Source organism: Budorcas taxicolor, chromosome 21, assembly GCF_023091745.1.
Source record: "Budorcas taxicolor isolate Tak-1 chromosome 21, Takin1.1, whole genome shotgun sequence".
Lineage (NCBI taxonomy): Eukaryota > Metazoa > Chordata > Mammalia > Artiodactyla > Bovidae > Budorcas > Budorcas taxicolor.
This window is the reverse complement of record NC_068930.1, coordinates 31,424,829-31,451,802: the sequence shown is the minus strand read 5'-3', so window position 1 is coordinate 31,451,802 and position 26,974 is coordinate 31,424,829. Positions and strand designations below refer to the sequence as shown.

Genomic DNA, 26,974 nt, shown 5'->3' with positions numbered 1-26,974 from the left:
CACATCAAAAAAATAAAAATAAAACTGTTTAAAAGTGTGACAGGTCTTTCTGCTAACTCCTGTCCCCCATGTGACCTATTCCACCCAGTGGCAACCACTGATATTTGTTTCTTGTGTATATTTCCATATGTAAAGTGAATGTGAATACTCTCTTTTCTTTTCCTGGTGAATTAAATATACTTACTGTTTTTCTTTTTCACAAAGGTTGACATAGTCATTGTTATGTACATTTTTTCCACTTCTCTGGGAACTCTTTCTGTATTACGACATAGAACATTCCTTCATTCTTACCTGCTTCCCCTGTTTTCCTTTACACTGGACTGTCACAGCTCAGGCCAGTCCCCAGTGTAAGTCACTCACCCCTGGGGGTGCTATACTCATGGCCACCAAGGCTGCTCTTGGACACACATTGTGCCTCACATGTCTGCTAGGTGAACATCCAGAAGGGGAGCTGTTGGCCCCATGGGCATATGGACTTTTGATCTTGATAGCCTTTCCTTCTGTGGAAGTGTACCCCCTGCCATTGTGCAGAGAGTTTTCCCACAATCCCACCAATATGGTGTGTGAGCACACACTGGAATTTTTACAATCTAATGGTAAAAAATGAGATCTTTGCATAGTTTCTTTGAATGTCTTTCCCCCACCCCACCCCCGACCTTTTTAAAGATGCTATCAGTTTCTTTATTGTTATTTTATTTTTGGCCACACTGCACATGGGATCTTAGTTCCCTGACCAGGGATCAAACCACTGGACTACCTGAAAGTCTCTGAATATCTCTTGTGAGTGAAATTGAACCCATTTGCTGTAAATACAAATGTCCCTAAGTTCACTGCTTTTCCCATTTTTTTGCTGGGTTGTTAGAAGTTTCCTTCTTGAAGTCTAGGAGATCTTTCCTAATTAGAAAGATTCGTCCTTTGCCTGTGTCAAGAGCTGCAAGTATATTTTCCCATGAGTTTGTTTTTTTTTTTTTTACTGTGGTTGTGATACGTGTTTTTGCTGTGCAGAAGTTTGTGATTTAAGTATGAAATTTATTGATCTTTGCTTTGATTGTGTCTTGATTTGGGAGCATCATTAGAAAGGCTTTCTCCTCCATTTATGAAAGAATTCTCATGTGATGATACTTAGTTGTTTAATTGTCTCTCTATGCATCCCCCTCCCCTATTTTCTTTCATGAAATTATTGAGCTAGACAGTTATTCTAGTGATTGTGTGAGATATGGATTCAACTTATTTATTTTATAGATGATCACACAGATTCTCAATACCATGCATTAAATAGTCATCTTTACTCCTCCCATTGAATGTGGTGTTTGTCTCACAAGTAATGACTTTTGTGTATTTGAATCTTTTTCTGGATCCTTCCATTCTGCTCCATTGTTTGGTCTCTTCATATACCTGTACTACACTGTTTTAATTATTAGTGTTTTATAAGATAATTTTTAGTATATGATAGAAATAGCCCCTTTGTGTTGTTCTTAATAATGGATGGCTGAGGGGGAAAGTTTTTTAAAAAATTAGGACTTAACATTGGAAACAGCTCAGTATTGGAGGTACACAACACAACACTGATAAAAATGGCAAGAGTGGCACTTCCTTGGTAGTCCATTTGTCAAAACTCCACTGTTCCAATACAGGGGCTGGGGGTTTGATCCCTGGCCAGAGAACTAAAAACCCACATGCTGCCCAGCATGGCTAAAAAATTAAAAAATAAAAACAGAAATGTGTTTTTTTTTTTTTAAAATGACAGAGGTCTCCATCTATAGGTTAGGCCATGCTTTTGCTGTCTAGGCTGAGCCCATGTTAAGTTCTTCTTTCTTGTTTTCCTAGAAGAACAAAACCAATTTATTTATTTTATAGAATCAACACACATGATTGAGTATGAAGACTGGTAAATCAGAATCTGTAATACAGAAATCAGGATTTCTATATTACATTCTTGAGGCAGAATTCCTACTTCTTCAGAAAAACTTTGAGTTTTTTTCTTCTTTTTTTGTTTTTTATGTTTTTTATTATTGTGATAAAAGTCACATAATATAAAACATACTGTTTTAGCCTTATCTAACTATACAGCTCAATGGCACTAAGTACATCCACAAATCCGTCTTTGAGGTGTCACATTCGTCTTCCAACTCTTGGCCCATATATTCACATTTACATCTAAGTTATTTCTATTTAAAATATTTTGGTCTAATTAATTAATTTTTACTTACTATATTTTACTTTAAAAAATTACCTGCTTTGAAACTCAATGTAAGATCTTTACTTTTTAAGTTAGGATTCCACACCATCCTGCTTGCTGTTCATCTTGAACAATGTGGTGGTTGTTCACATTTCTCAGTGTCTGCAATTCTATCCATGTACTAAACCGAATAAGTCACAGACCATCAGAGCAGAGACAGACCCACTCCAGGGCTGCTAGCTTACTGAGGAATGCTGAAGCTCATCATTTAAAATTTTACCTATACTGGGAAAATTTTCAAGAGTTCTCATAGCTTAAAAATCCACTTTTCTCAATATACCTAGGTTATCATGGGGATTCTTCTCCCTCCAACCATCTTGTTTTTGGACTTTCGTACCTATGATGACTTCTCCTATCAGACATCCAAGGAAAATGAGGACGGCAAAGAAAAAGAAGAGGAGAATATGGTCAGTGATGCCCCCGACCATCAACCCTCATCTTCAAAATGATTGTTATTTCTCTTGCCGTGAATTTAGACACTGCAGGAACACAGAACATTTGAGGTTGAACATCATTAATGTATTTATTTGTTTTCCTTATACCTTCATTGGTGAAATGTCTATTCAAATCTTTTACTCCTTTTCTTTTTTTTAATTTATTTTTTATTGAAGGATAATTGCTTTACAGAATTTTGTTGCCTTCTGTCATTAGCCATTGGAAAAATTCAGTTGTTAATAAATCACAATAATATGTCAAAAGAAAAAGAATACAGAACACTTTTATAATCCTTGATTTGGGAAGGTGCCTGTCTGTTGACTGTGGGGCTAGGGTCCCAAGAGTTTCCCACCTGGCAGCCTGCTTGCCATGTGCTCTGCTCTGTTTTCAGGATGCAAATGCAGATGTCAGCTCCAGAAAGGGGGACGAGGAGAACGAACACAAAAAGCAACGAAGTGTCCCCATTGGGACCAAGATCTGTGAATTCTACAACGCCCCCATCGTCAAGTTCTGGTTTTACACAGTAAGGCCTCCCTTAGCATGTTTTAGATGTGTGAGAATCAAGAAGAATGATTCTTCTTCTTCAAAAAAGTGCTTTTAAAAAAATCAATGGATTAAGATGAATTACGAAAATAGAAGTGAGACTAACTCAGATCCTCAGTTAAATTATATAACATCCCTTATATGCAGAATCTAAAAAGAAATGATACAAATGAGCTTACTGACAAAACAGAAAGAGATCCACAGACTTAAAAAACTGACTTATGGTTACCAGAGGGGAAGGATGGGGGTAAGGGATAGTTTGGGATGGACATATACACACTGCTATATTTAAAATGAATAACAAACAAAGACCTACTATATAGCACAGGGAAAATTCTGCTCAATTTTACATGGCAGCCTGGATGGGAGGGGAGTTTGGAGGAGCATGGATACATGTATATATATGGCCAAGTCCCTTTGATGTCTACCTGAAACTATCACAACATTATTAATCAGCTGCACTCCAATGTAAAATAAAAAGTTAAAAAAAATCAGTGGATTAAAATGAATTATGCACATGAAGTGGGACTAACTCAGATCTTCAACTAAAATTGGACCTAGGTAGATAATATTTATATACAGGAATGTGATCATTCTAGACTAACTATACCATTTCATAAAGCCAAATAATCATATTCTATTTCCTTAAGAAGAAGGATTTTCAAATGTCTTATAGTAATACACACTTAGGAAAATACAGTTCTAGTCCGACAATGAACAAAGATGACTCATATTGAGACAGCAAGTTCACGGAGGCTATTTTTCAGAAGACTGATGGGATCACTCAGAGTAGAGTTGAATCCAAAGCATGAAGTCCTGTATTTGAGGAATGAATCAAGGCCTCCAAACTGTGGCCACATACTCTCATACAGCCCTATCTGTGGCCACTGTCTGGATTGCTCTAGGAGGGCACTGCACCTGAAGCAGGAATGGTCCAGTCTTACACATGCAGATGGGCAGGAGAAGTGGGGCAAAGAGACTGGAGCAGTTTGGAAGGTTCTGAAGGAAACTGGGCTGGTTGTGGGTGGTCCCAGCAGGGGTGGTGGGCACACTGTGCCTCCTGAAATCACTGCAGTCTTCAGGAGGGTTGTGAAGCCCCAGGTACCAGGGCACAGCCCATCTCAGGCAGATCCTGGCCATTAGTGGATCCATTAGTGACTGGGCATGAGCAGGTGATGGAAAGTGAGGAGCCAGGTCCAAGGCCATGGACAGGGCAATGGATGTGGGTAGCCAGAAGGTGGAGGTGGAGCTCCAGGGCACAGCACCCTCAGGGCTACATGGGGACCCAGGCCAGTGAGAGCCTGGACACCCGACCTCTTGGCAGCCACACCTGAAGCCACAGATGTCCATCTGTTCTGGTCAGAACCAGCTGAGGCCCAGGTGGTTCTGAGCCCAGGCCCAGAACTTGAGCTCAAGTGGATAAAGAGGGTGGAGCCAAGAGGCTAACAAGCCTTGGGTGTCTCCCCAGGGCCTCTAAATGCAGCCTGCAGATGTAGGGGAGGGGGGTCGCATGCTTTTACAGCTCAGGAGATGCAGGTTCAATTCCTTGGCTGGGAAGAGCCCCTTGAAAAGGAAATGGCAACCCACTCTAGTAGTATTCTTTTCCTGGAGAATCTCATGGGCAGAAGAGCCTGCAAGGCTAGAGTCCATGGGGTTGCAAAGAGTTGAACACAACTGACATGACTGAGTAAAAGGGGTTCCCAGTGCAACCCAACTTTGAGAACTCTCGCTCTAACCTCCTGCAAAGACTAGACATGGGATGCTGCCTGTATCCTGATTAAAAAAACCAATCAGGAAGGGGCCATTAAAAAAAAAAAAAAGACTGGGAATCACAAATGATCAGTTGCTAGCACACACCTTACCCACACCACCAAAACTTTAGAAGGGGCCTGGACCAGAGGGGTAGGGGCTAGAGCTGAAGATTCTTCATCTTTGGAGTGAGTCAACCTCACTCATCTTCAGATCACCTTCCTCAACCTCGTACCTCACTCCTGTCTCACTCAGCTCTACATGCCTCAGAGATAGGGACCCTGTTGTGGGTGCAGCACACCACAGACATATGGATGCTAATTAAGGGGCCTCAGGACTGCTGGGCGTGCTGGGCAGATTCCCCATTGTCACCCTCCCCACTTTCAAAACTCCCCTGTCCATCAGCAGTGGGAAGATTGAAGAAGGAAATTAGCAATGCAGGGAGGAGTCAGTAACATTTTCCAATTTCCAGGAATGTAGAAGGCATACCAGTATACTACTCAGTGTTTCTCTATTTATCATAATTTTGTGCAACTTCATAATTTCCCCATGAAGCTGATGTGCACGCATGCGTACATGTATGACTCTTTGTGACCCTTCGGACTGTAGCCCACCAGGCTCCTCTGTCCATGGGATTTCCTAGAGAAGAATACTGGAGTGGGTTGCCATTTCCTCTTCCAGCGGATCTTCCCGACCCAGGGATCAAACATGAATCTCCTGCATCTCTTGCATTGGCAAGCAGATTTTTTACTGCTGAGCCATAAGGGAAGTCCCATGAAGCTGACACTAGCAACAGATATACTTTCATTTAGAGAATGGACTTTCAGTGTGCATATTATGCTAAAGTACAAATTGCCTCCCAATCTGTCTCAAGGTTCTTACTGCACCTGTGATGTGAGTAGAAGGTTTCCTCTAATAGACTCCGTGCACCTAAAAATGAAAATTTGTTTTAGAAGATTTGTCCCCCTGTAAACAGGGTTTCAGAGCTTTTCCGGGCTCTGATTCCCACCCCCTATCCCAGACACTGCTGTCGATCTCTGTCTTTCAGATATCCTACCTGGGGTACCTACTGCTGTTCAACTACGTCATCCTGGTGCGTATGGAGCGCTGGCCCTGCCTCCAGGAGTGGATCGTCATCTCCTACATCCTGAGCCTGGCCTTGGAGAAGATTCGGGAGGTGATGCTCTGAAGACCTATCCCATCCCCACTCACCAATGACTTCAATTCAGATGTAGATTCTTTATTTATTTATTTAAATTCTTTTCAGCCACAAGGCATGTAGGATCTTAGTTACCCAGCAGGGATTGAACCTGTGCCCCCTACAATGAAAATACAGTGTCCTAACTGCTGGATCACCAGAGAAGTCCTCATAAGTTGCTTCTTATTGCAAAAATGAGTCATGTAAATCCCAAGTGCCCTGGATGTTTTCTTTCCAGGTGTCACAATCCCAAATTGATTGTTCCCTCGCAGATTTATATGCCTTCTGTTTCAAACTGAAACTGAACTTGGAAATCAGAACACAAAGCAGAGTAGATGGTGTTTAGTGATAAAAAAACAAATCTCAGGGCCTGTAAAAGCAGCAGGAATTCTGCCAGGTACCTAAGATAAACCCATGACTCCAACTGGGTACAAATTGGGGCTCCATTTTCTGGGAGTTGAACGTAGACAGGGAGATGTAGGAGACGACATTTTTCTTGTAACTTAGGACTTTGAACCACCCTGTACTAGCTGGGTCTTCCTCCATCTGAGGTGGGGATTTTTGTGCAAGTGGTTTATTAAAGGAGAGCTTCCAGGAGAGCGGGGAGAAGGAGCAGGGTGGTCAGGCCGGAGAGGGGACAGGGCTGAGGGAGGTGTGGCTTCAGTGCAATCTGTCCCTGGCCTCGGACTCTGAATGTATTCAGTACTGTAGAGTCTGTTCCATCTTGACCAAAGGGATCTGAGTTTCATACCCACATGAGTCAGCCAGCAGGGCCTCTGGGTAAGGGCTCCCATTGCCTAAGGGGGCAAGTGGGAGGGAACAGTGGCCCTTGCAGCAGGTGGGGGCTGGGCACCCCCACCCAGAGGAAGCCTCCAGCACCTCTGGGTAGGCTTCCAGCACATCTGCTGCAAACACAGGAAACAAGGTTTTCAACGAAGTGTTGAAAAAGGACACCAGTTCATGCACGACTCATATCATGGGGACTTGAAACTCACATATCTGAGAGGGCAGTCTTTGCAGGTGGCAGAAAAAGTATGGGCCAGGTCCTTTTCTTTCTAATATCACCTACAGGTTTCAGCTCATTATATCAGCTTATAAAGGGAAAGCTTACATCCAAGGAAATGGCAATCCACTCCAGTATTCTTGCCTGGTAAATTCCATGGACAGAGGAGCCTGGCAGGCTACAGTCCATGGGGTCGCAAAGAGTTGGGCACAACTGCAAGACTAAATAGCAACAACAAAGGTCCGTCTAGTCAAGGCTATGGTTTTTCCAGTGGTCATGTATGGATGTGAGAGTTGGACTGTGAAGAAAGGGGAGCGCCAAAGAATTGATGCTTTTGAACTGTGGCATTGGAGAAGACTCATGAGAGTCCCTTGGACTGCAAGGAGATCCAACCAGTCCATTCTGAAGGAGATCAACCCTGGGATTTCTTTGGAAGGAATGATGCTAAAGCTGAAACTCCAGTACTTTGGCCACCTCATGCGAAGAGTTGGCTCACGGGAAAAGACTCTGATGCTGGGAGGGATTGGGGGCAGGAGGAAAAGGGGACGACAGAGGATGAGATGGCTGGATGGCATCACTGACTCGATGGACATGAGTTTGAATGAACTCCGGGAGTTGGTGATGGACAGGGAGGCCTGGCGTGCTGCGATTCATGGGGTCACAAAGAGTCGGACACGACTGAGCGACTGAACTGAACTGAACCCAAGAAGAAATGAACTTGAGATAACACACAGCAGAATTTCGTATTCTTTCTCCCACTGAGAGAGAAGCAGTATTATTTTTTTGCAATATAATTTTTGTATTGACCCTTTCACTGAACTGAAAAATTATTACTGGCAACTTCTTCCCAGGAGAGCTAATTACATGCTGTCAGTCTGATGACAGCCCCAAAGGAAAAGTGCCAGGTCTAAAATGTTACAACCCATCTCCTACACTTCTTTCTTTTCTACCTGGGCTTCATTCAAACTCTGTGCATGCTACAACAGGGACTTCCCAAGTGGCCTGCGTGCCACCTCTAGTGCTACTGTGAGCTCACTGAGCACCAGCCCTATGCTAAGACACTGTTCTTTACTGCAAAGAGCCCATTGTCCTTGCCCCCCACCCTCAGTTATAGGAAAGAGGGCAGCAGGCATAAGTCAGAGTGCATGGGTTTTCAAACTAGTGAATGCCTTCTGAGTTGGATTATGAATAGCTACCACCCCATTCCACCCCTGGGGTCCCCAGGACCTATTAAGAAACTCCATAGCTAAAGGTGCACAACCTTTAAAGACCCCACCCTGCTGCACACCATAGCTGCATCTATGTTTGCTTTGTGTGTGCCCCTGCATGCTGCTTGTTAAATATTTTCAGTTCTACTCTGAGGAGAGACATCACTTTGCCGACAAAGATGTGTGTGTGTGTTAGTCACTCAGTCATGTCCAACTCTTTATGACCCCATGGACTGTAGCCTACCAGGCTCCCCTGTCCATGGAATTCTCCAGGCAAGCGTCCTAGAGTGGGTTGCCATTCCTTTCTCCAAGAGATCTTCCCAACCCAGGGATTAAACCTGGGTCTCTTGCATTGCAGGCATATTCTTTACCCTTTGGGTCACTAGGAAAGCCTCTGAGAAAGTGTTCTTTTAAGCTGTGGTAACTTTGAAAGGGTAAGATCTCAAGCAGGAGAAAATGAAGCTCAGCTTTCCCCTGACTTCTCATCTCTGAGTTACAAAGGAATCTGGGCTGATTTACCCGTCCTATCCCAGTCCCTCCATCTCCTGTGGGTGGGACGCCCCTCTGTGGGACCACATAGGTTTATCTCTGCTCTGGGGTTTTCTTCCTGGACTAACTCTGGAACATGGGCTCACCGGCACGTGTCCAGAAAATTGGAAAAGGGGTCAAAAGGCAGCTGCTTTCATTATGGCCAGAGGGACATAACTCAGAAGGCATTTCCTGAGAGTTTGTGAAACTAGGAATCTAAAGGCGTCTTGTGGAATTTCCCTTTCTAGATATTTTATCTGCCTAAGAAGATGAGTACTTAGAAATCTCGAGCAGGAAGGGCGACCAGATGCCCTGGAATGCTGCTGTGCTGTGCTTAGGTGCGCAGTCACGTCTGACTCTTTGTGACCCCATGGACTGAGCCCACCAGGCTCTCTGTCTGTGGGATTCTCCAGGCAAGAATACTGGAGCAGATTGCCATGCCCTTCTCCAGGGGATCGTCCCAACCCAGGGATCGAACCCAGTTTGCCCCCATTGCAGGCAGATTCTTTACTGTCTGAGCCACTGCGGTTCAGGGGAAGCCCCTGGAATGCTGCTCCAGCCCTCCATACCCAGGATTCTAAGGTTAAGCTTCCAAAACCACTCTCCCTGTTGTTTGTTGTTGTTGTTGTTGTTTGGCATTTCTTTTCAGATCCTCATGTCAGAACCGGGTAAACTAAGCCAGAAAATAAAAGTTTGGCTGCAGGAGTATTGGAATATCACAGACCTCGTGGCCATTTCCATGTTCATGATTGGAGCCATCCTTCGCCTCCAGAAGCAGCCTTACATGGGCTACGGCCGCGTGATCTACTGCGTGGACATCATCTTCTGGTACATCCGTGTCCTGGACATCTTTGGTGTCAACAAGTACCTGGGACCCTACGTGATGATGATCGGAAAGATGGTTAGTGCCGATGGCCCATGAGGAACTACAAGCACAAGGCTGTTGGTTAGGACCTGGGGTCAGGCCTCAGGCGTGACTCTGTGACGTTTCATTTGATCTTTCCCCAGCAATTGGTTTCTTACAGGAAATGTTCTTTGCTTTAAGCTCTTCTACATATTGATCACTTAATTAAATCCAGTTGACAAACAAGAGTTAAGGGCCTGCTGTATGTATATGTATTTCTGTCGATAACCCAATGGTTAATCTCCTAACATGTTGTAGAAGCCAGAGACAAACAGGTGGGTGCAGTCACTCCTCCACCGCAACTCCAGACAGTTTTCAGATCACATACTCTAGACTGGAGTAACATATAACTTGCTCAGTGCTCAGTCAGTCCTGGTTGACTGCAATCCCATGGACTGTAGCCTGCCAGGCTCCTCTGTCTGTGGAATTTTCCAGGCAAGAATACTGGAGTGGGTGGCCATTTCCTTCTCCAGGGTATCTTCTTAACCCAGGGATTGAATCTGCGTCTCCTGCATTCCACATCTCCTGCGTTGTAGGCAGATTCCTCACTGAGTGGACACAGGCAATGCAGGGGATGAAGTCAAGACAAATCCATGGCAACATTTATCCAGAAGAGGCTATAGAATATGCAACTAAGAATGAACCATCCTTACATCACTTAAAATAGTCTCAGGGTTAGGACTGGTCCTAAAAGACAGGACATCTTTCAAGCTTAGGAATAACTCTTTGTATGGCAAGTGGTTTTGAGGGAAGGAACATATAGTCTAGGTGATCCCAGTCAGGGCTCTCATCTTCAGGGATGTTCAAAATTAAGAATTACACAAGGCCAGTATCCATAGCAACCAGAGCATTACTCACTGTAACGACTCACCGTTAGTATAATGAACGAACATTAGTATACACTCTCAACTCACCATCTTATACCCCCCTAGACATCTCCTCTTCTTACCCCTGAGTTTCCCGTACAAATTCCTGTTTTCCCATAATGGTTCTCTTTCTCTACTTGCAGTCGTAGTTACTAGAGGAATTTGTTATGGGTAACAAGAGAGGAGGGGCTTCACTGGTGACTCAGATGGTAGAGAAGCCACCTGCAATGCTAGAGACCTGAGTTTGATCCCTGTGTGTTGGGAAGATCCCCTGGAGAAGGGAATGACTACCCATTCAAGTATTCTTGCCTGGAGGATTCCAAGAACAGAGAAGCCTGGTGGGGTACAGTCTATGGGCTTGCAAAGAGTCAGACATGACTGAGCAACTAACACATACACAAGAGAGGAGAAGAAAGATTGAGAGCAGGAGATGGGAGTGGCAATGTTCTAGAATAAGGTGTATGTGTTGCATGGAATACAAGAACTAGTAGCCCATGGATGGCAGGGAGAGGGGGGAAGAAGCTTCCTCCATCCTAATTAAGCACTCATGAAGTCTCTGAGGGGAGCACACAGTAATGAACCAGGTGGACTTGGCCCATTTCCTCTCTCCTCAGATGATTGACATGCTGTATTTCGTGGTCATCATGCTAGTGGTGCTGATGAGTTTTGGAGTAGCCCGTCAAGCCATCTTGCATCCAGATGAGGAACCTTCTTGGAAACTGGCCCGGAACATCTTCTACATGCCCTACTGGATGATCTACGGGGAGGTGTTTGCAGACCAGATAGACCGTAAGAATAGAATTCATAGTAAGATTCTCTTCCCTGCTTCCTGAGGCAGATGATCAGTTCCAAATTAATGGAAGAACCTGTGTTAATTTGGGAGTAGGTATTTTTTATTGTGTCATAGGCGTCCAATTATTTTATGAAGAAATCAGTACAGATTATGAAATACAGATTTTTTGAGACACCAATCTTCTACTCTGAGAACCATTCCCTGGAAATCTGAGTCTCACATCCCTTGAGCACATTCTACACATGAATGTGGTCCCAATGCCAACATCCTAATTTTTCTTCAACCTAGATCTCTTTCTGCCCCAAGATAGAGCTCATGGTGTTATTTCAGCCAAATGAGACAGTGAGCATGAAGGTGACTAGTGCCTTGTGTCATCCTGTTCAGGCTTCACAGTTCCTTTTCCATGTAGCTGTGCATCTCCTCCTCACTCCTGAGGTGCTATTTTTGTATTATCAACAGTAATATGGATGTTAGCAGAGGAGATGAGCTGCAATCTTACATGGATTTCTGGGGAATGCAGGCCCCAGCTCTGCCCAAGCTGAATTGGTAGGTCACAGTGTCTCTTGTGTTATAGGGAAGTGAAGTTCAAATGAGCTTACATGATAATGAGCTCGCATTATCAGTGAACAAGTAGCTTCAGACCCATATTCATATTCACACTGCATATTTCGATTTGCATATTGTGTTCTGTCAAAAAGCGCCAGGTACAGTACCATGGCTACTACTTCCAGTAGAAGCAGAAGCTTCTTTAGACTAGAAGGTTTTGAATATCCTTGCGTTGTAGGAGATGCAGGGTTGTTCAGTGTATCTTCACTAGGTGAGACTGATAACCAGTTCACACAAATGCCTTCCACCTACTGCATTTCGTCATGTGATTCAGACCACATTTTTATCATGATTATCTCAGAGTCAATTAGTGGATGTGTTTGTAGCTTGGTAAACCAGAACATAAAAATCTAATTTGGTTTCAAAAGAATATTAGCTTCAGTAAACATACATAAATGTGGAAAAAGTCCCTGGATCTAGACGTAAGTTGTAATATTTTTTAATTAAATTGGGTAAAAACAGAAAATGAAGAGGCAAACTTGAGGCTATTTTCAGTAACAGTGGGAAATGTAGATTTTCAATTCTTGATCTGATTACTTCATAGTAATTTTGTATTTATTTGTGCTGATGAGGTATTTGGGTTGGCATACAGGGGATGTTTGATTGGTCAACCTACACATTAAAATGATCATCTGTCAGTAGCCTCACGTCTTTTTCACAGTCTTTTTAACTAGTGAGCTTTAGCTATTGCTTATGACATCATAAAATAAATATTCATGAAATATATATACATATATTTCCTAGAACTAATAATGTGCACAATTCTCCTAAGTAGATCACTGTTTCCACGTGTGAATGTGTAATTCCCTTGAATACTTTGCATTTCTTGACAGCAAAACAGTTCTTATATTACTCATCATTTGTTTGACATTTCTCTCAACTGTCTTATGTTCTTTTCTTCCTTCCTGTCAAAACTAAAAAAATAAAATGCTGCTATCCAATCACTCTATAGTCTACGCCATGGAAATTAATCGTAAGTTTACACATAATTGATGACTCTAGTCTATGGAATGTGTGTATTAATTAAAGTCTCTTCCTCAGCTAATTACCCAGAGTTGTATGCTGGTTTCAAATACTTGTTTTCTGGTATCAGTGCTTTTTTAAAATAGGAAGTGAAAAATAAGTAGACTGTGAATTCATGGATATTACTTCATTAATGACTCTTAGGATCATCCTATCTTTTTCTTCAGAAAATAAGTCCCATAGGATCAAAGTAGCATTTCATATAAGCAGAGAGAAAAAAGATTGTTTTTCAGAGCACAGAATAGCCAACTAATGAATTTGAGCCTAGAGAGGATACTTACCTCCTACCTCATAATAAAATCATTTTCAAAGTTAATGATCAAGAAGACAATGTAAGTTAATATTACATAATTAGAAGACCCAATCACTTTCTAATGGTTAACAGTGAAAAAAAAAAAAACCATAAAGACAGATGTGTCTGCTTAAAGATGAAGAACACATTTTTTCATTATAGATTTTCACTGTAGATTGAAAAACATAATGCAGAAATGAGAAAATATTTATAAATATGACAAGTTAAAACTAACTCTGAGTGCAGAAATGAGTTTTTTATCTCCTTTGTATGAGTCGATATCTTTCACATGGAAAATTACTGATTAGGAAATCAGAAAAAAAATCACAGTAAAAAAGAAATAGGTCCTTTAATAGCATAGGTCAGTTATTAATCTTTCCATTCTATGTGAAAATCAAGCACAAAAAGACAAACTCTCATTTCAGCTCCTTGTGGTGACAACCAGTACGATGAGGAAGGCAAGCGGCTCCCCCCTTGCATCCCGGGTGCCTGGCTCACGCCTGCCATCATGGCCTGCTACCTGCTAGTGGCCAACATCCTGCTCGTGAACCTGCTCATCGCCGTTTTCAAGTGCGTGTCACAGCTGATGACGGTGTGCTTACTATTTACTGCTTTACAGATTTTCAGTCTAATCTCAGAAACCTCTGAGGCGGCCTGGCATTTACATGGAATCCACTAGGGCTTTCAAATGCATACAAATTTTTTTTTGCAGTCCTTTTTGTTCAACCACAATCAGACTTCATACATTCCTAAATAAAGAGTTGACACCTCAATATATTTACATTCAATCTTAGTTTGTATTTTAACACTTTGGTATGAATTTTAATCTAATGAAAGTATTTCCTCAGATGAAAGTCTCTTGAGATAGAAAGATTTATCAAGTTGAGTCTTGAATTTATGATCAGAGGCACAAAAGCAAAGCTAATTTTATAGGCTGTGGCTAACACTGGATACTAACCTGAGCAAACTCCAGAAGATAGTGGAGGACAGGGAAGCCTGGCATGCTGCAGTCCATGGGGTCACAAAGAGTCAGACATGACTTAGCCAATGAACAACCATGACAATTACTGTACTATTTATTACGTGAAATATTTTTCTTATAATTTACTGAATAGAAGATAAAGTGACCTAGGAAAAAAATGGCTTAAAATTCACAGTCCAGTTTCTTGTAAAACTTGCCCCTCTTGGCATGATGCATTGAGGATGTGACCATGTTTAATAAATGTTGAAAAAACTATTTTAGCTTCTAAGATGAAAAATATGAGAGAAAAATCCCTCACAGAAATAGAGACTCTCAGAGCTGACCAAGGCACTGGAGAGAATATGGTTACACTCCTGACTTAACAGATGAGAAAATGAAGGTTGACAGAGGTTAGCTGGCTTTTCTAAGGACCCCGTGTAGACCACACACTTGATCAGGATTCCAACAATTCTAGGCTTACTGCCTTCTGCTGGAAGCTAAAAGAAGACAAAGATTGTACCAACCTAATATCCAAAATTTGATTTAGGTCATACCTGAATGGTCTAGCGGTTTTCCCTGCTTTCTTCAATTTAAGTCTGAATTTGGTAATAAGGAGTTCATGATCTGAGCCACAGTCAGCTCCCAGTCTTGTTTTTGTTGACTGTATAGAGCGTCTCCATCTTTGGCTGCAGAGAATATAATCAATCTGATTTCGGTGTTGACCATCTGGTGATGTCCATGTGTAGAGTCTTCTCTTGTGTTGTGGGAAGAGGGTGTTTGCTATGACCAGTGCATTCTCTTGGCAAAACTCTATTAGTCTTTGCCCTGCCTCATTCCGCATTCCAAGGCCAAATTTGCCTGTTACTCCAGGTGTTTCTTGACTTCCTACTTTTGCATTGCAGTCCCCTATAATGAAAAGGACATCATTTTTGGGTGTTAGTTCTAAAAGGTCTTGTAGGTCTTCATAGAACCATTCAACTTCAGCTTCTCTAGCATTACTGGTTGGGGCATAGACTTGGATAACTGTGATATTGAATGGTTTGCCTTGGAGACGAACAGAGATCATTCTGTCATTTTTGAGACTGCATCCAAGTACTGCATTTCAGACTCTTTTGTTGACCATGATGGCTACTCCATTTCTTCTGAGGGATTCCTGCCCACAGTAGTAGATATAATGGTCATCTGAGTTAAATTCACCCATTCCAGTCCATTTTAGTTCGCTGATTCCTAGAATGTCGACGTTCACCCTTGCCATCTCTTGTTTGACCACTTCCAATTTGCCTTGATTCATGGACCTGACATTCCAGGTTCCTATGCAATATTGCTCTTTACAGCATCAGATCTTGCTTCTATCACCAGTCACATCCACAACTGGGTATTGTTTTTGCTTTGGCTCCGTCCCTTCATTCTTTCTGTAGTTATTTCTCCTCTGATCTCCAGTAGCATATTGGGCACCTAATGACCTGGGGAGTTCCTCTTTTGGTATCCTATCATATTGCCTTTTCATACTGTTCATGGGGTTCTCAAGGCAAGAACACTGAAGTGGCTTGCCATTCCCTTCTCCAGTGGACCAGGTTCTGTCAACCTAGATAGCATATTAAAAAGCAGAGACATTACTTTGCCAACTAAGGTCCATCTAGTCAAGGCTATGGTTTTTCCTGTGGTCATGTATGGATGTGAGAGTTGGACTGTGAAGAAGGCTGAGTGCCGAAGAATTGATGTTTTTGAACTGTGGTGTTGGAGAAGACTCTTGAGAGTCCCTTGGACTGCAAGGAGATCCAACCAGTCCATTCTGAAGATCAACCCTGGGATTTCTTTGGAAGGAATGATGCTAAAGCTGAAACTCCAGTACTTTGGCCACGTCATGAGAAGAGTTGACTCATTGGAAAAAAACTCTGATGCTGGGAGGGATTGGGGGCAGGAGGAGAAAGGGACGACTGAGGATGAGATGGCTGGATGGCATCACAGACTTGATGGACTTGAGTCTGAGTGAATTCTGGGAGATGGTGATGAACAGGGAGGCCTGGCGTGCTGCAATTCATGGGGTTGCAAAGAGTCAGACACGACTGAGTGACTGAAGTGAACTGAATATCCAAAATAATGCACCTTCAATAAAAAATGTTCAATAATTAATGAACTCAGTTCCAAAAAACTGTAGTCAACTAGTTTTATGACTGAATTGAAAGTTTAAATACTTCAAAATGCTTAGCTGAATGGCTCATATCTTTAACTATATGAAATAAAATATCTGGAGCAGTCTGTAGACTATGGTGTGGTTTTTCAAGAAAGTAGGGGATAACAATCTCAATACCCTTCACTCTTAATTATTTATACAAGTAAAATGCCCTTCAATGTAGACAAGCCACACTGATAGACAAACCAAAAGACAAGTCATCTAGAAGTCAGCCCTAATTCCTAGAATGGAACCAAAAGGCCATTTTATTGCATATTTTCAATTCAGTGTGAGTAACTCTGATTGTTCTGGGAAATCACAATCAAAAGTATTACAACTGCTTTACAACTTTGTGTTATTTTCTGCTGTACAGCAATGTGAATCAGCTACATGTATACATAACATTGTAAAGCAATTATACTCCAATTTTAAAAATTAAAAATTAAAATACTTATTCTAGTGCTAACAAAAGTAATACAACTTTGCAAATAGGTTCCTCTGTACCATTTTTCTAGCTTCTACATATATGCATAAATACACAGTATTTGTTTTTCTTCCTGACTTATTTAATTCTGTATGACACACTCTAGGGCCAATATGATTATATTATATGACTTTTGTTTACTATATGACCATATGGTTATATTATGTGACTTTTGTCACGATAAAAAAAAGTTTTTTGAGTAATATAGCTAACTAAACCTGTAATCTTTTTAAAGCAATACCTTCTTTGAAGTGAAGTCAATATCTAACCAAGTGTGGAAATTCCAGCGTTATCAGCTAATCATGACATTTCATGACCGGCCTGTCCTGCCTCCACCAATGATCATTTTAAGCCACATCTACATTATCATCATGCGTCTCAGCCGTCGCTGCAGGAAGAAACGAGAAGGGGACCAAGACGAACAGGATCGTGGATTGAGTATGTGCTATCCTGGGCGAGTTTCTGAAGAGTTACAATTGGATACCCGTTAGTTTATTACTAATTAATATCACTGAAAGTCCACTCCTGAGGGGATGAAAATTTGAGAGAGTTCTTGAAAATAACTTTTCTCTATAAACCCATTGTTCCTTTCCAAATATTTTACTGTGTTACACTTAAGGAGAATGGGAAAATATTCCTGCCACCTTGCCTCTATCCATAAGATATATGGAAAACATTTTCCAGAAAATGCTTGGTTTCACGTTCCAAATAGCAGCAATTTGAGTTGTGTTAAAAAGTGAGCTGTTTAGGTGTCATGTAACCCAGCAGACGCAGCCAGACGCTCTGTGCTTGAAATTTGAACTTTCAGTGAAAGGAACCAGTTGGGAGCTTGGGATTAGCAGATGCAAACTGGTATATATAGGATAGAAAAACAATAAGATTCTACGGTAGAGCACAGGAAACTATATTTAATACCCTGTGATAAACCATAATAGAAAAGAATATGAAAAAAAATGTGTGTATAACTGAGTCACTCTGCTGTACAGCAGAAATTAACACAGTATTATAAATCAATTATACCTCAATACTCTGGAGGAGTGGCAACCCACTCCAATATTCTTGCCAGGAGAATTCCCTGGACAGAGGAACCTGGCAGGTTACAGTCCATAGGATCGCAAAGAGTCAGACACGACTAAAGTGACTTAGCATGCATACCTCAATAAAAATTTTTATTAAAAGTGAGCTGTTCATCTCCAATGGAAAGATGATCACTGATATTACAGAGTCTTTGTGTGATAACCAGTCCAGGAGGCAGGGTGCTGCCTGCAAGGGATAGGGAAATGAGCTTGATTAAAGGCGGCCTGTGAAAATCACTAGGACACATCTACCTGGCTGATGTCTCACGTGGTAACCTCTTCTGCTTATGCATAGAGCTGTTTCTCAGCGACGAGGAGCTGAAGAGGCTGCACGAGTTTGAGGAGCAGTGCGTCCGGGAGCACTTCCAGGAGAAGGAGGATGAGCAGCAGTCTTCCAGCGAGGAACGCATCCGTGTAACCTGCGAGAGGTGCACCTGGGGCATGGCCACCGGGGGAGCGGGGCATCAGGGCCGAAGGGGACATCGAGTTTGATTTAACATTCACTTGCAGTTCTCCTGTTGACCCAACTTTGGCTTTTTAATGCGTTTCCCTCCCTGAAATAGTGTGAATGTTCCAAATGATGCTTATACATTGTATAAAGAAGTGAATGATGACATTTATCGCAAATATCCCAGGCCAAAACCAAACCAAAACAAACAAAACTGTGACAGTTCTTCCCCAGCCCCTAAATGGGCGCCTTTACAATTCAATACATGGGGAGAACCATCAGCTGCAGGGCCGTGTAACTGCTGGGGACGTTTCTCCCCCGCTCTTGACAAATGCTGTTGCCTTAGCCAAGGGTGGTCTGTCCCCAGCTTGATTTCCTCATCCTGACTGTGCCCTCCTTGCTCCTTCCCATCACCTTTCCACCCTCAGGGAACACAGGTACAGGAAGTGCAGTCATCTGTCCTGGCTACCCATCAAGATCAGCATCATCGCTTACAAGCTACATGAACTGTAGCTTGGGAGTCAGTCAATTAGAGGAAGGCAGGTCTGGGAGGGACAGAGAGGGACTTGTTCTATGCTTTGTAGTATTGCACTTCCTGCAGCAGCTCACCACAGAGCAACTAGCAAAGGTGGACAAGAACAATCAACCCACACTATGGACATTTTTTTTTTCGCATTTTATAGTCTTTAAGAACCTTGGTCACTTCATAAAAGCAACTGAAGCTTGTTAAAGTGCATGAGAATTGATAAGACATCATTCCAAAGACTTGAAGGATGAGCATAGCAAGGGAGCCATGCCTAAGGGGATTCTGGAGCATCATTCTTTTTAAATTTTATTTATTTTATTTTGGCTGTAACAGGTCTTAGTTGTGGCACTGGGGAGCTTCGATCTTCATTGCAGCATGCAGGATCTTTAGTTGCAGCATGAGAACTCTTAGTCAAGGCACATGGGATCTAGTTCCCTGACGATGGATCAAACCTGGGCCCCTTCCATCGGGAGAGCAGAGTTTTAGCCACTGGACCACTGGGGAAGTCCCCTTCTACCCTGGAGTCTTGAGCATTAAAGTTTTCTGAAACCATGTATTTCATGTCTGATATACATGTGTATACCGAGAAACTTAAAAACATGGTACAATGTCAAAAGAATATGTCAGCACATAATTCCCAATCAGGGGCCTCAGCAATTACAAGAGAATACATGATACACCATGAAGTCTTCCTGGTGTGTGTTTAGGCCACCGACTCTGCCCCAGGCCACAGGAGGGACGGTGCCTCAGGCAGCTGCAGGGCTCTGTCCCCTCCCCACTCATACACCTAGTCACCTTGTATTAATAATTCTACCAGCCAAACTCAAGGGTTATCTACACCAACTTTTGGCCTTAATACTTTTCAATAAAACTTTGAGACACTTCTTGGCTATTTTACTAGTAATTACTAACCTTTCAAGATGATGAAAAATGGTTTCTGTATGAGAAGGATAAGGTGCCTCATCTTATAACCTAATCTCCACGTTTTAGTTATACGTTAACTTGACTGTAATCACAGGCAGTGATTTACCATGGGAACAGTGCTCTTTCACCCTGCCTGGCCCCCTCTCCCTTTCCCAGCATTGTTTGGATTTTTACCATTCTTGGATCAAGGCTCCAGGAATGTGATTATCAGGTTGCTGCCAAATTGCATTTTCCTCTTGGGGCTCCTTGCACACGTAAGAGGAATGAAAGTGTGCTGGGGCTGGTGGCAGCGGGTGGGAAGGTAGTAAAAACACAATGCTTTCCATTTCCCTTGGCTGTGTTCTCAGGGTGACGGGAGCACATTCCTGCCCCTCCACTTCCCTTTGTTGACGCTTTCTTGGCTGAATCACAGGTAGATTCCAGAGACAGAAAGAGGAGGGGGTCCAGGAGAAAGTGGCTTTCCTTCACCCTTAACCAGGACTGGGGAGCAATGTGGGAGGAGGATCTTGTGAAGGTCTTGGGTTTCCTGTCGGCTTAATGAGAAATCAGCAATTGATCTTTTGGTGATCTTTGGTATCCTCTTCCCAAGTACCAGGAAGAGAAGATGCTGGTAAGAAAGATGCTTCTAACAAAGACATAACGAAGAGAAACAAGACAGTAACTGCAAAAAGACCTCAAAGAATGATCAGTCTTAGAAAGGAGGTGGTAATTCCTCTGATGGAGAGAATGCCGTCCACATAGGAGTGGGGAAGGTGGGGGAAGAGCTTACCTGAAAGTCTTAATTTTATAAATTCATAAGAGTCAAGGATGCTTAGATGATAGAAGAGGAGTGGGATGAAGTGGTGGAGTTTCAATGTGTCTGGTAAATGACAATCTCGCTCCTTATGTGACTTTGAAAGCCAAATCGGAGATCATTGCAGACATTGGACTGAGATTAAAAACATCAGCTTTATTAGTAATACATTTTGTGCTAGAGGATGTGGATCAGGTCTTGCCAAATACACACTCCTGTCCTCACCCAGGCACAGGCAGCTCCAGGAGCCCACAGCCCACGCCGTCTTCTCCCCTGCTAAGCTTACTCCATGACTCTGACAAAATGAGAACCCACACTCCCTGCAAGCAGCAGGCTCCCAGAGAGAGAGAGAGAGTGAGAGAAGTACACTCATGTCCTGGTCCCCACTCCAGAAAATCAGTTTTTGTCAAGAGTAAATGAAAGGCTAGAGAGAGGCCAAGAGTTTTATACGAATGGAAAATTCGAATTGTAAGAAGAAGCAGTAGGAATGGGGAGAAAGAATGGCCCAGCAACATTACAGACTTGAAGCCAGAAGGAGGATCTGAGTTCACCTTGAGGGGAAATACAGTAGGAACGTCATTAACCAAGAAGTTGCCTGGTGGCAGTAATGACAACCCAGTTGTGGCTCTGTATTGTGTCAAGTCAATGTGGCTCCATGCCTCTCAACCTGATGGCAAGGATGCAGAAAGTGAATGATGCTTGAGGTACAGCAAAAGGGAGGCTGATGGTGGCCTGGGCTGCTGAGAACCAGTCAGTGCAGGTTCCATGGTGATGTCAGGGTTCACAAATGGCAGCAAAACATATTACATCACCTCCAGCCCTGTTTATCCCTGTCCAGCCCTGTAGTCCTGGTCATGATGGATGAAGGCTTAGGGACTGTCACTACTACGTTGGAAGTAAGGGAGAGACAACCTAGGGTATCAATAAGAGCTTCTCTGAGGGCCTGACCAGAGTCTGGCCAGAGCAGAGAACAGAGTCAGGAAAGGTTAATGATTTAGATGACCTGAATTCTAGAATCCAAGGTTTGAGGTGTGCCTGGCCAAGCTGCTGTGTATAAATGATGTGGCATGGAGACAGAATCCCAGAGAACTTAATATTCTTCAGTGATTACTAAGTCTTTTGCTGACTGAAAAGAATGAGTACAGAAGATTGAAGACTCAAGTATTGTTCTTTGTTTAGCCTTTCACATATAAAAACTCCATAAGTAAACACAACCAGGTGCCACCCTGGGTGTTCTCCCTACAATTACTAAACTTACAAGGCAGCCCCATACGAAGAAGCAGATGGGAATTAAAATAGCTGAATTTTGGCTGGATGAGACAACTCTATGATCTATAGACCTGGAATGAAATGACAGGGTAGGAATAGTCTTAGAACTCAACATAGATGACCATGCAATCTTGAAACATGGGTCTTGTCAAGTAGGAACCGGACCTGGTTGCTCCACTAACATTATGTTTTTATGTTACCTTTTAACTCTATCATTAAGGAAACGTTCCCATATAATTTGTGAGACGCCTTGCAGGTAAAGGGTGATTGTTTCACATAAAACAATGACTGTACAAAAAATGAGTTTTAATAACTGGCTTACTACAGAGCTCCCAATGTCTGTGTTCTGTCCTTTGCAAAGACACACAGGACTCTTACCATGAGAATGTGAATTTGGACCTCATATTTTTTATTTATTTATTATTATTTTTAATTGGAGGATAATTACTTTATAGTGTTGTGCTGGTTTCTGCTGTAGAACAAAGTGAATTAGTTATAAGTATACATATATCCCCTCCCTCTTAAGCCTCCCTCCCACCTCCCGTCCCACCCCACTAGGCCATCACAGAGCACAGGCTGAACTCCCTGTGCTATACAGCTACTTCTCACTAGCCTGGACGTTATATTTAATAGATAAGAGTCTATGAAAGTCAATAAAGTTATGCCCTACTTAGGCGTATATTCTCTTGGTGCATGCTAAGTCGTTTCAGTCAAGTCCGACTCTTTTCAACTCCATGGTCTGTAGCCCTCCAGGCTCCTCTGTCCATGGGATTCTCCAGGCATGAATACTGGAATGGGTTGCTGTTTCCTTCTCCAGGGGATCTTCTCAACCCAGGGAGTGAACCTGCATCTCTTGTCTCTTGCATTGGCAGGTGGATTCTTTACCACTAGTGCCACCTGGGAAGCCCAAGTTACTACAAAAGTTCCAGTGATTTATAGATTGTTGTGCCTATTATGTGAATGGAATGGAAAACATTATTCACAGAACCTTAACAAAAATGCATTTTGGTTAAACTACTTTCAGGTTTAGTGGTATAAGATTCAAATTTAAATCCTCTAGGTATTAGATATACTGAGATACGGACAAAAATATTTGAAGATCTGTAACCATTATGACCAACCTAAATAGCATATTTAAAAGCAGAGACACTACTTTGCCAACAATGGCCCGTCTAGTCAAGGCTATGGTTTTTCCAGTAGTCATGTATGGATGTGAGAGTTGGATGGTGAAGAAAGCTAAGTGCCAAAGAATTGATGCTTTTGAACTGTGGTGTTGGAGAAGACTCTGGAGAGTCCCTTGGACTGAAAGGAGATCCAACCAGTCCATCCTAAAGGAGATCAGTCCTGGGTGTTCACTGGAAGGACTGATGTTGAAGCTGAAATTCCAATACTTTGGCCACCTCATGTGAAGAGCTGACTCTTTGGAAAAGACCCTAATGCTGGGAAGGATTGGGGGCAGGTGGAGAAGGGGATGCCAGAGGATGAGATGGCTGGATGGCATCACCAACTCGATGGACATGGGTCTGGGTAGACTCCAGGAGTTGGTGATGGATAGGGAGGCCTGAAGTGCTGCAATTCATGGGGCCGCAAAGAGTCGGACACAACTGAGCAACTGAACTGAACTGAACTGAACCGAACCACCTCTACCCGTATGGTCATGTCATTCTATACCTGTTCAGCACCTAGAGTTCAGGGAATCCTTTCACTGAAAGTTTTTAAAACTAAACTGAAACTGCAAGTACAACCCACAGAAAGCATCTATAAAAGAAAAGAAAAAGTGATAGACTGGATTTCATCAAAAGAAAAAACTTTTGCTCTACAAAAGACACTGCTATGACAATGAAAAATGAGGCACAGACTGGGAGAAAACACATGCAAATCACATATCTGCTGTAGGGCTAGTGTACAGGATATCTAAAGAACTCTCAAAACTCAATAATAAGGGGGAAATGATCCAATGAAAAATGGGTCAGCAACTTCCCTGGTAGTCCAGTGGTTAAGAAACCGCAATTCTAACGCAGGGGGTGCAGGGATCTCGCATGCCACAAACAAGACCTGGTGCAGCCAAATAAATAAATAAACATTAAAAAAAAAAAAAGAACCATACACCAAAAGAAAAAGTAGTCAACTAACTGTATGATAGCTTTAAAGAGAAAACATGACCTTAGGATTACGACATTATTGGAAATATGTCTTCGAGAGGAAATCGAATTTATTTCATGGGTAGGCTGTGGACCTAGAACAATTTTTTGTTCTGTGCTGAAAAGAAAACAGAATTAAGATGTCAAAAGCCAGGAAAGTCCGTATCTCACTGTGAGTTCTGTTATAAACGATGGATTTCTCTTAAATGCTCTCCTGCCATTCAGTGTGTAGAGATGGGACCCTTTCCCAACGGTTTCCTCCATCCCTTCTCTTTCCCCTCCTGAAATGGAAACCCCTCCTTCGATTTCCATATATGGATGTCAAGATTTGTGAAACACACTTAAGTCATCATGTTATAAAAGTTACAAGTCAAGGCTGGAAGGGGAGATAGTTTTCCAAGTGTCCTTTCTGTTAAATCATTTCAGAGAGAAGTGAATGGCATCTGGTTCTTTCTTCCTTCTTTCACACATGCTCTAAAAATTCAATACAACTTTCCTTGGTTTGGCATAAAATGTTCTGTCTCCATGCTGTAGCTATTTAAAAATAAGCTTGAAATAACATTCTATTTAGTTACTTTTTTATTGGAGTATAGTTGCTATACAATGTTGCATTTATTTCTGCTGCACAGCAAAGCACATCAGCTATATGTATACACATATCACCTCTTTTCTGGATTTCCTTCCCATTTAGGTCACTGCAGAGCCTGAGTAGAGTGCCCTGAGCTGTACAGTAGGTTCTTGACAGTTATCTATTTTGAAATAATATTCTTAACTTAAACTACATCTTGAAGCTTTATTTCCTCCACAGCTTCAGTTAAGGGAGTGGCTACAGTAGGGATGGGGCATTTCTGAGACACCTAAAGAGGCTTCTTACGCACAGTGGGGTTATCTAGTCATCACAGGGGAGGAGGGACGGTAGGGAGATGTCAGGGTGACAGAATCAGATGAGTCTGAGGTCTCCTTTTTCTGAGTGGCTGGTGATGCTATCTTCTGGATTAGGTCACACAAGGGATAAGTCAGGCAGAGAATTAGAAAAGATTTGAGAAGATACTTATCTCTATTTTACCAGCTTATTTATTTTTAAAAGTTTGCACAGCTGCTTCATCTCAAAATTCTGTGTTTGTTCAAGGATCTCAAGTCTGTTCCAGAGGCAATGTGATTTCTAATACAAAAAGAATGAATCCTCGTGGCAATGGATTTGAAGGGTGTGAGAAGACATGACATTTAACAGAGAAAATTAAGTTGGACTTGAAGTCATGGAAAATTAGGAGTGAAAAGTTCTTCTGTTGGTCCCTGAAATGCAGGAGGAGAAAGAACCCTTAGAAACTGTAGTCGGGCTCCCTATGGTTGTTGTAGTTGTTTAGTTGCTAAGTTGTGTCCAACTCTTTGCCACCTCATGGATTGTATCCTACCAGGCTCCTCTGTCCATGGGGTTTCCTAGGCAAGAATACTGGAGTAAGTAGCCATTTTCTTCTCTAGGGGATCTTCCTGACCCGGGGATGGAACCCACGTCTCCTGCTTGGCAGGTGGGTTCTTTACCACTGAGTCACCAGGGAAGCCCAATGGTAGGGAAGCTTGTGTTTTTTTTTTTTAATATTTATTTATTGAAGCATAGTTGATTCACAATGTTGTGTTAGTTTCAACTGTACAGCAAAATGATTCAGTTTTATATATATATATATATATTTTCAGATTCTTTTCCTATAGAGATTATTGTAAAATATTGAGTAGAGTTCCTGGTGTTACACAGTAGGTTTATCTTGATCATCTATTTCATATATACTAGTGTGTGTATGTTAATCCCCATAGGGAAGCTTCTAAAGGAGGAAGTCACATCTCCTCATACATGGTGAATTTGGTGAAATCGGTCCTCCTGGTGGCAAACTTCCAGGAAGCCAGATCCTTCCTGCTCAAATGATGTGGTTTCCTAAGGGGCATAAAAATAGTTCTCTCCTCACGAAAAAAATTAAGAATAGAATCCAAGGACCCTCCCACACATCAGAGCACAGCTGTTCAATGCGGCCAACAGTAGAACCTTAGCAGGTTTTAGTTCAGGCAACATTATGATTTCACAGGCTGTTGCCTGATCATCTAAGAATTAGAAGAAAATCCAAAAGCAGGTATTTATAATCTGCCATGATCTTCCTTACAACCCCATAAGGGAAGACCAATTATTAAATATAGTTAACAATTTAAGTTCATTGGTATTTCTCAGATAGCTAAATGACTACTTGTCCCTGAAGTAAAATATCTGATAATCTAAACTTAATTATTTTTGCATTAAAAATTACTTCATTGACGTATAATTGATGTATAATATTGTATTAATTTCTGCTTCAAAGTGATTTAGTTACATACATATATATTTTTCATATTCTTTTCCATTATGGCTTACCCAGGATATTGAATATAATTCTCTGTGCTATACAGTAGGACCTTAATTGTTTATACATCCTACATATACTAGTTTGCATTTGTTAATCAGAAACTCCCAAACCTTCCCTCCCCACTCTCTCTCCCCCTTGGTAACCACAAGATCTGTTCTCTAAGTCTATGAGTCTGTTTCCATTTCATAGATAGGTTCATTTGTGTCATATTTTAGATTACACATATAAGTGATATCATTTGGTATTTGTCTTTCTCCATATGACTTAGTTCACTTAGTCTGATATTCCCTAAGTCCATCCATGTTGCTGCAAATGCCATTATTTCATTCTCTTTTATGGCTGAGTAATATTTCTTTGTCTATACATACCACATCTTCTTTATCCATTCATCTGTTGATGGACACT

The 26,974-nt window shown here is 42.0% G+C and overlaps 1 protein-coding gene across 1 annotated transcript in view; it reads left to right on the top strand.

Annotated features, from left to right (window-relative positions):
* LOC128066460 (transient receptor potential cation channel subfamily M member 1) overlaps positions 1 to 26,974 on the top strand; it is a 64,777-nt gene that overhangs the window by 35,088 nt on the left and 2,715 nt on the right. Inside the window, exons 18-26 of the mRNA XM_052659520.1 lie at positions 2,524 to 2,646; positions 3,066 to 3,197; positions 6,015 to 6,143; positions 9,553 to 9,804; positions 11,288 to 11,462; positions 13,025 to 13,045; positions 13,813 to 13,957; positions 17,241 to 17,443; positions 18,377 to 18,509. Coding sequence (XP_052515480.1) covers positions 2,524 to 2,646; positions 3,066 to 3,197; positions 6,015 to 6,143; positions 9,553 to 9,804; positions 11,288 to 11,462; positions 13,025 to 13,045; positions 13,813 to 13,957; positions 17,241 to 17,443; positions 18,377 to 18,509 — 1,313 coding nt within the window. The remainder of the gene's footprint in view (positions 1 to 2,523; positions 2,647 to 3,065; positions 3,198 to 6,014; positions 6,144 to 9,552; positions 9,805 to 11,287; positions 11,463 to 13,024; positions 13,046 to 13,812; positions 13,958 to 17,240; positions 17,444 to 18,376; positions 18,510 to 26,974) is intronic.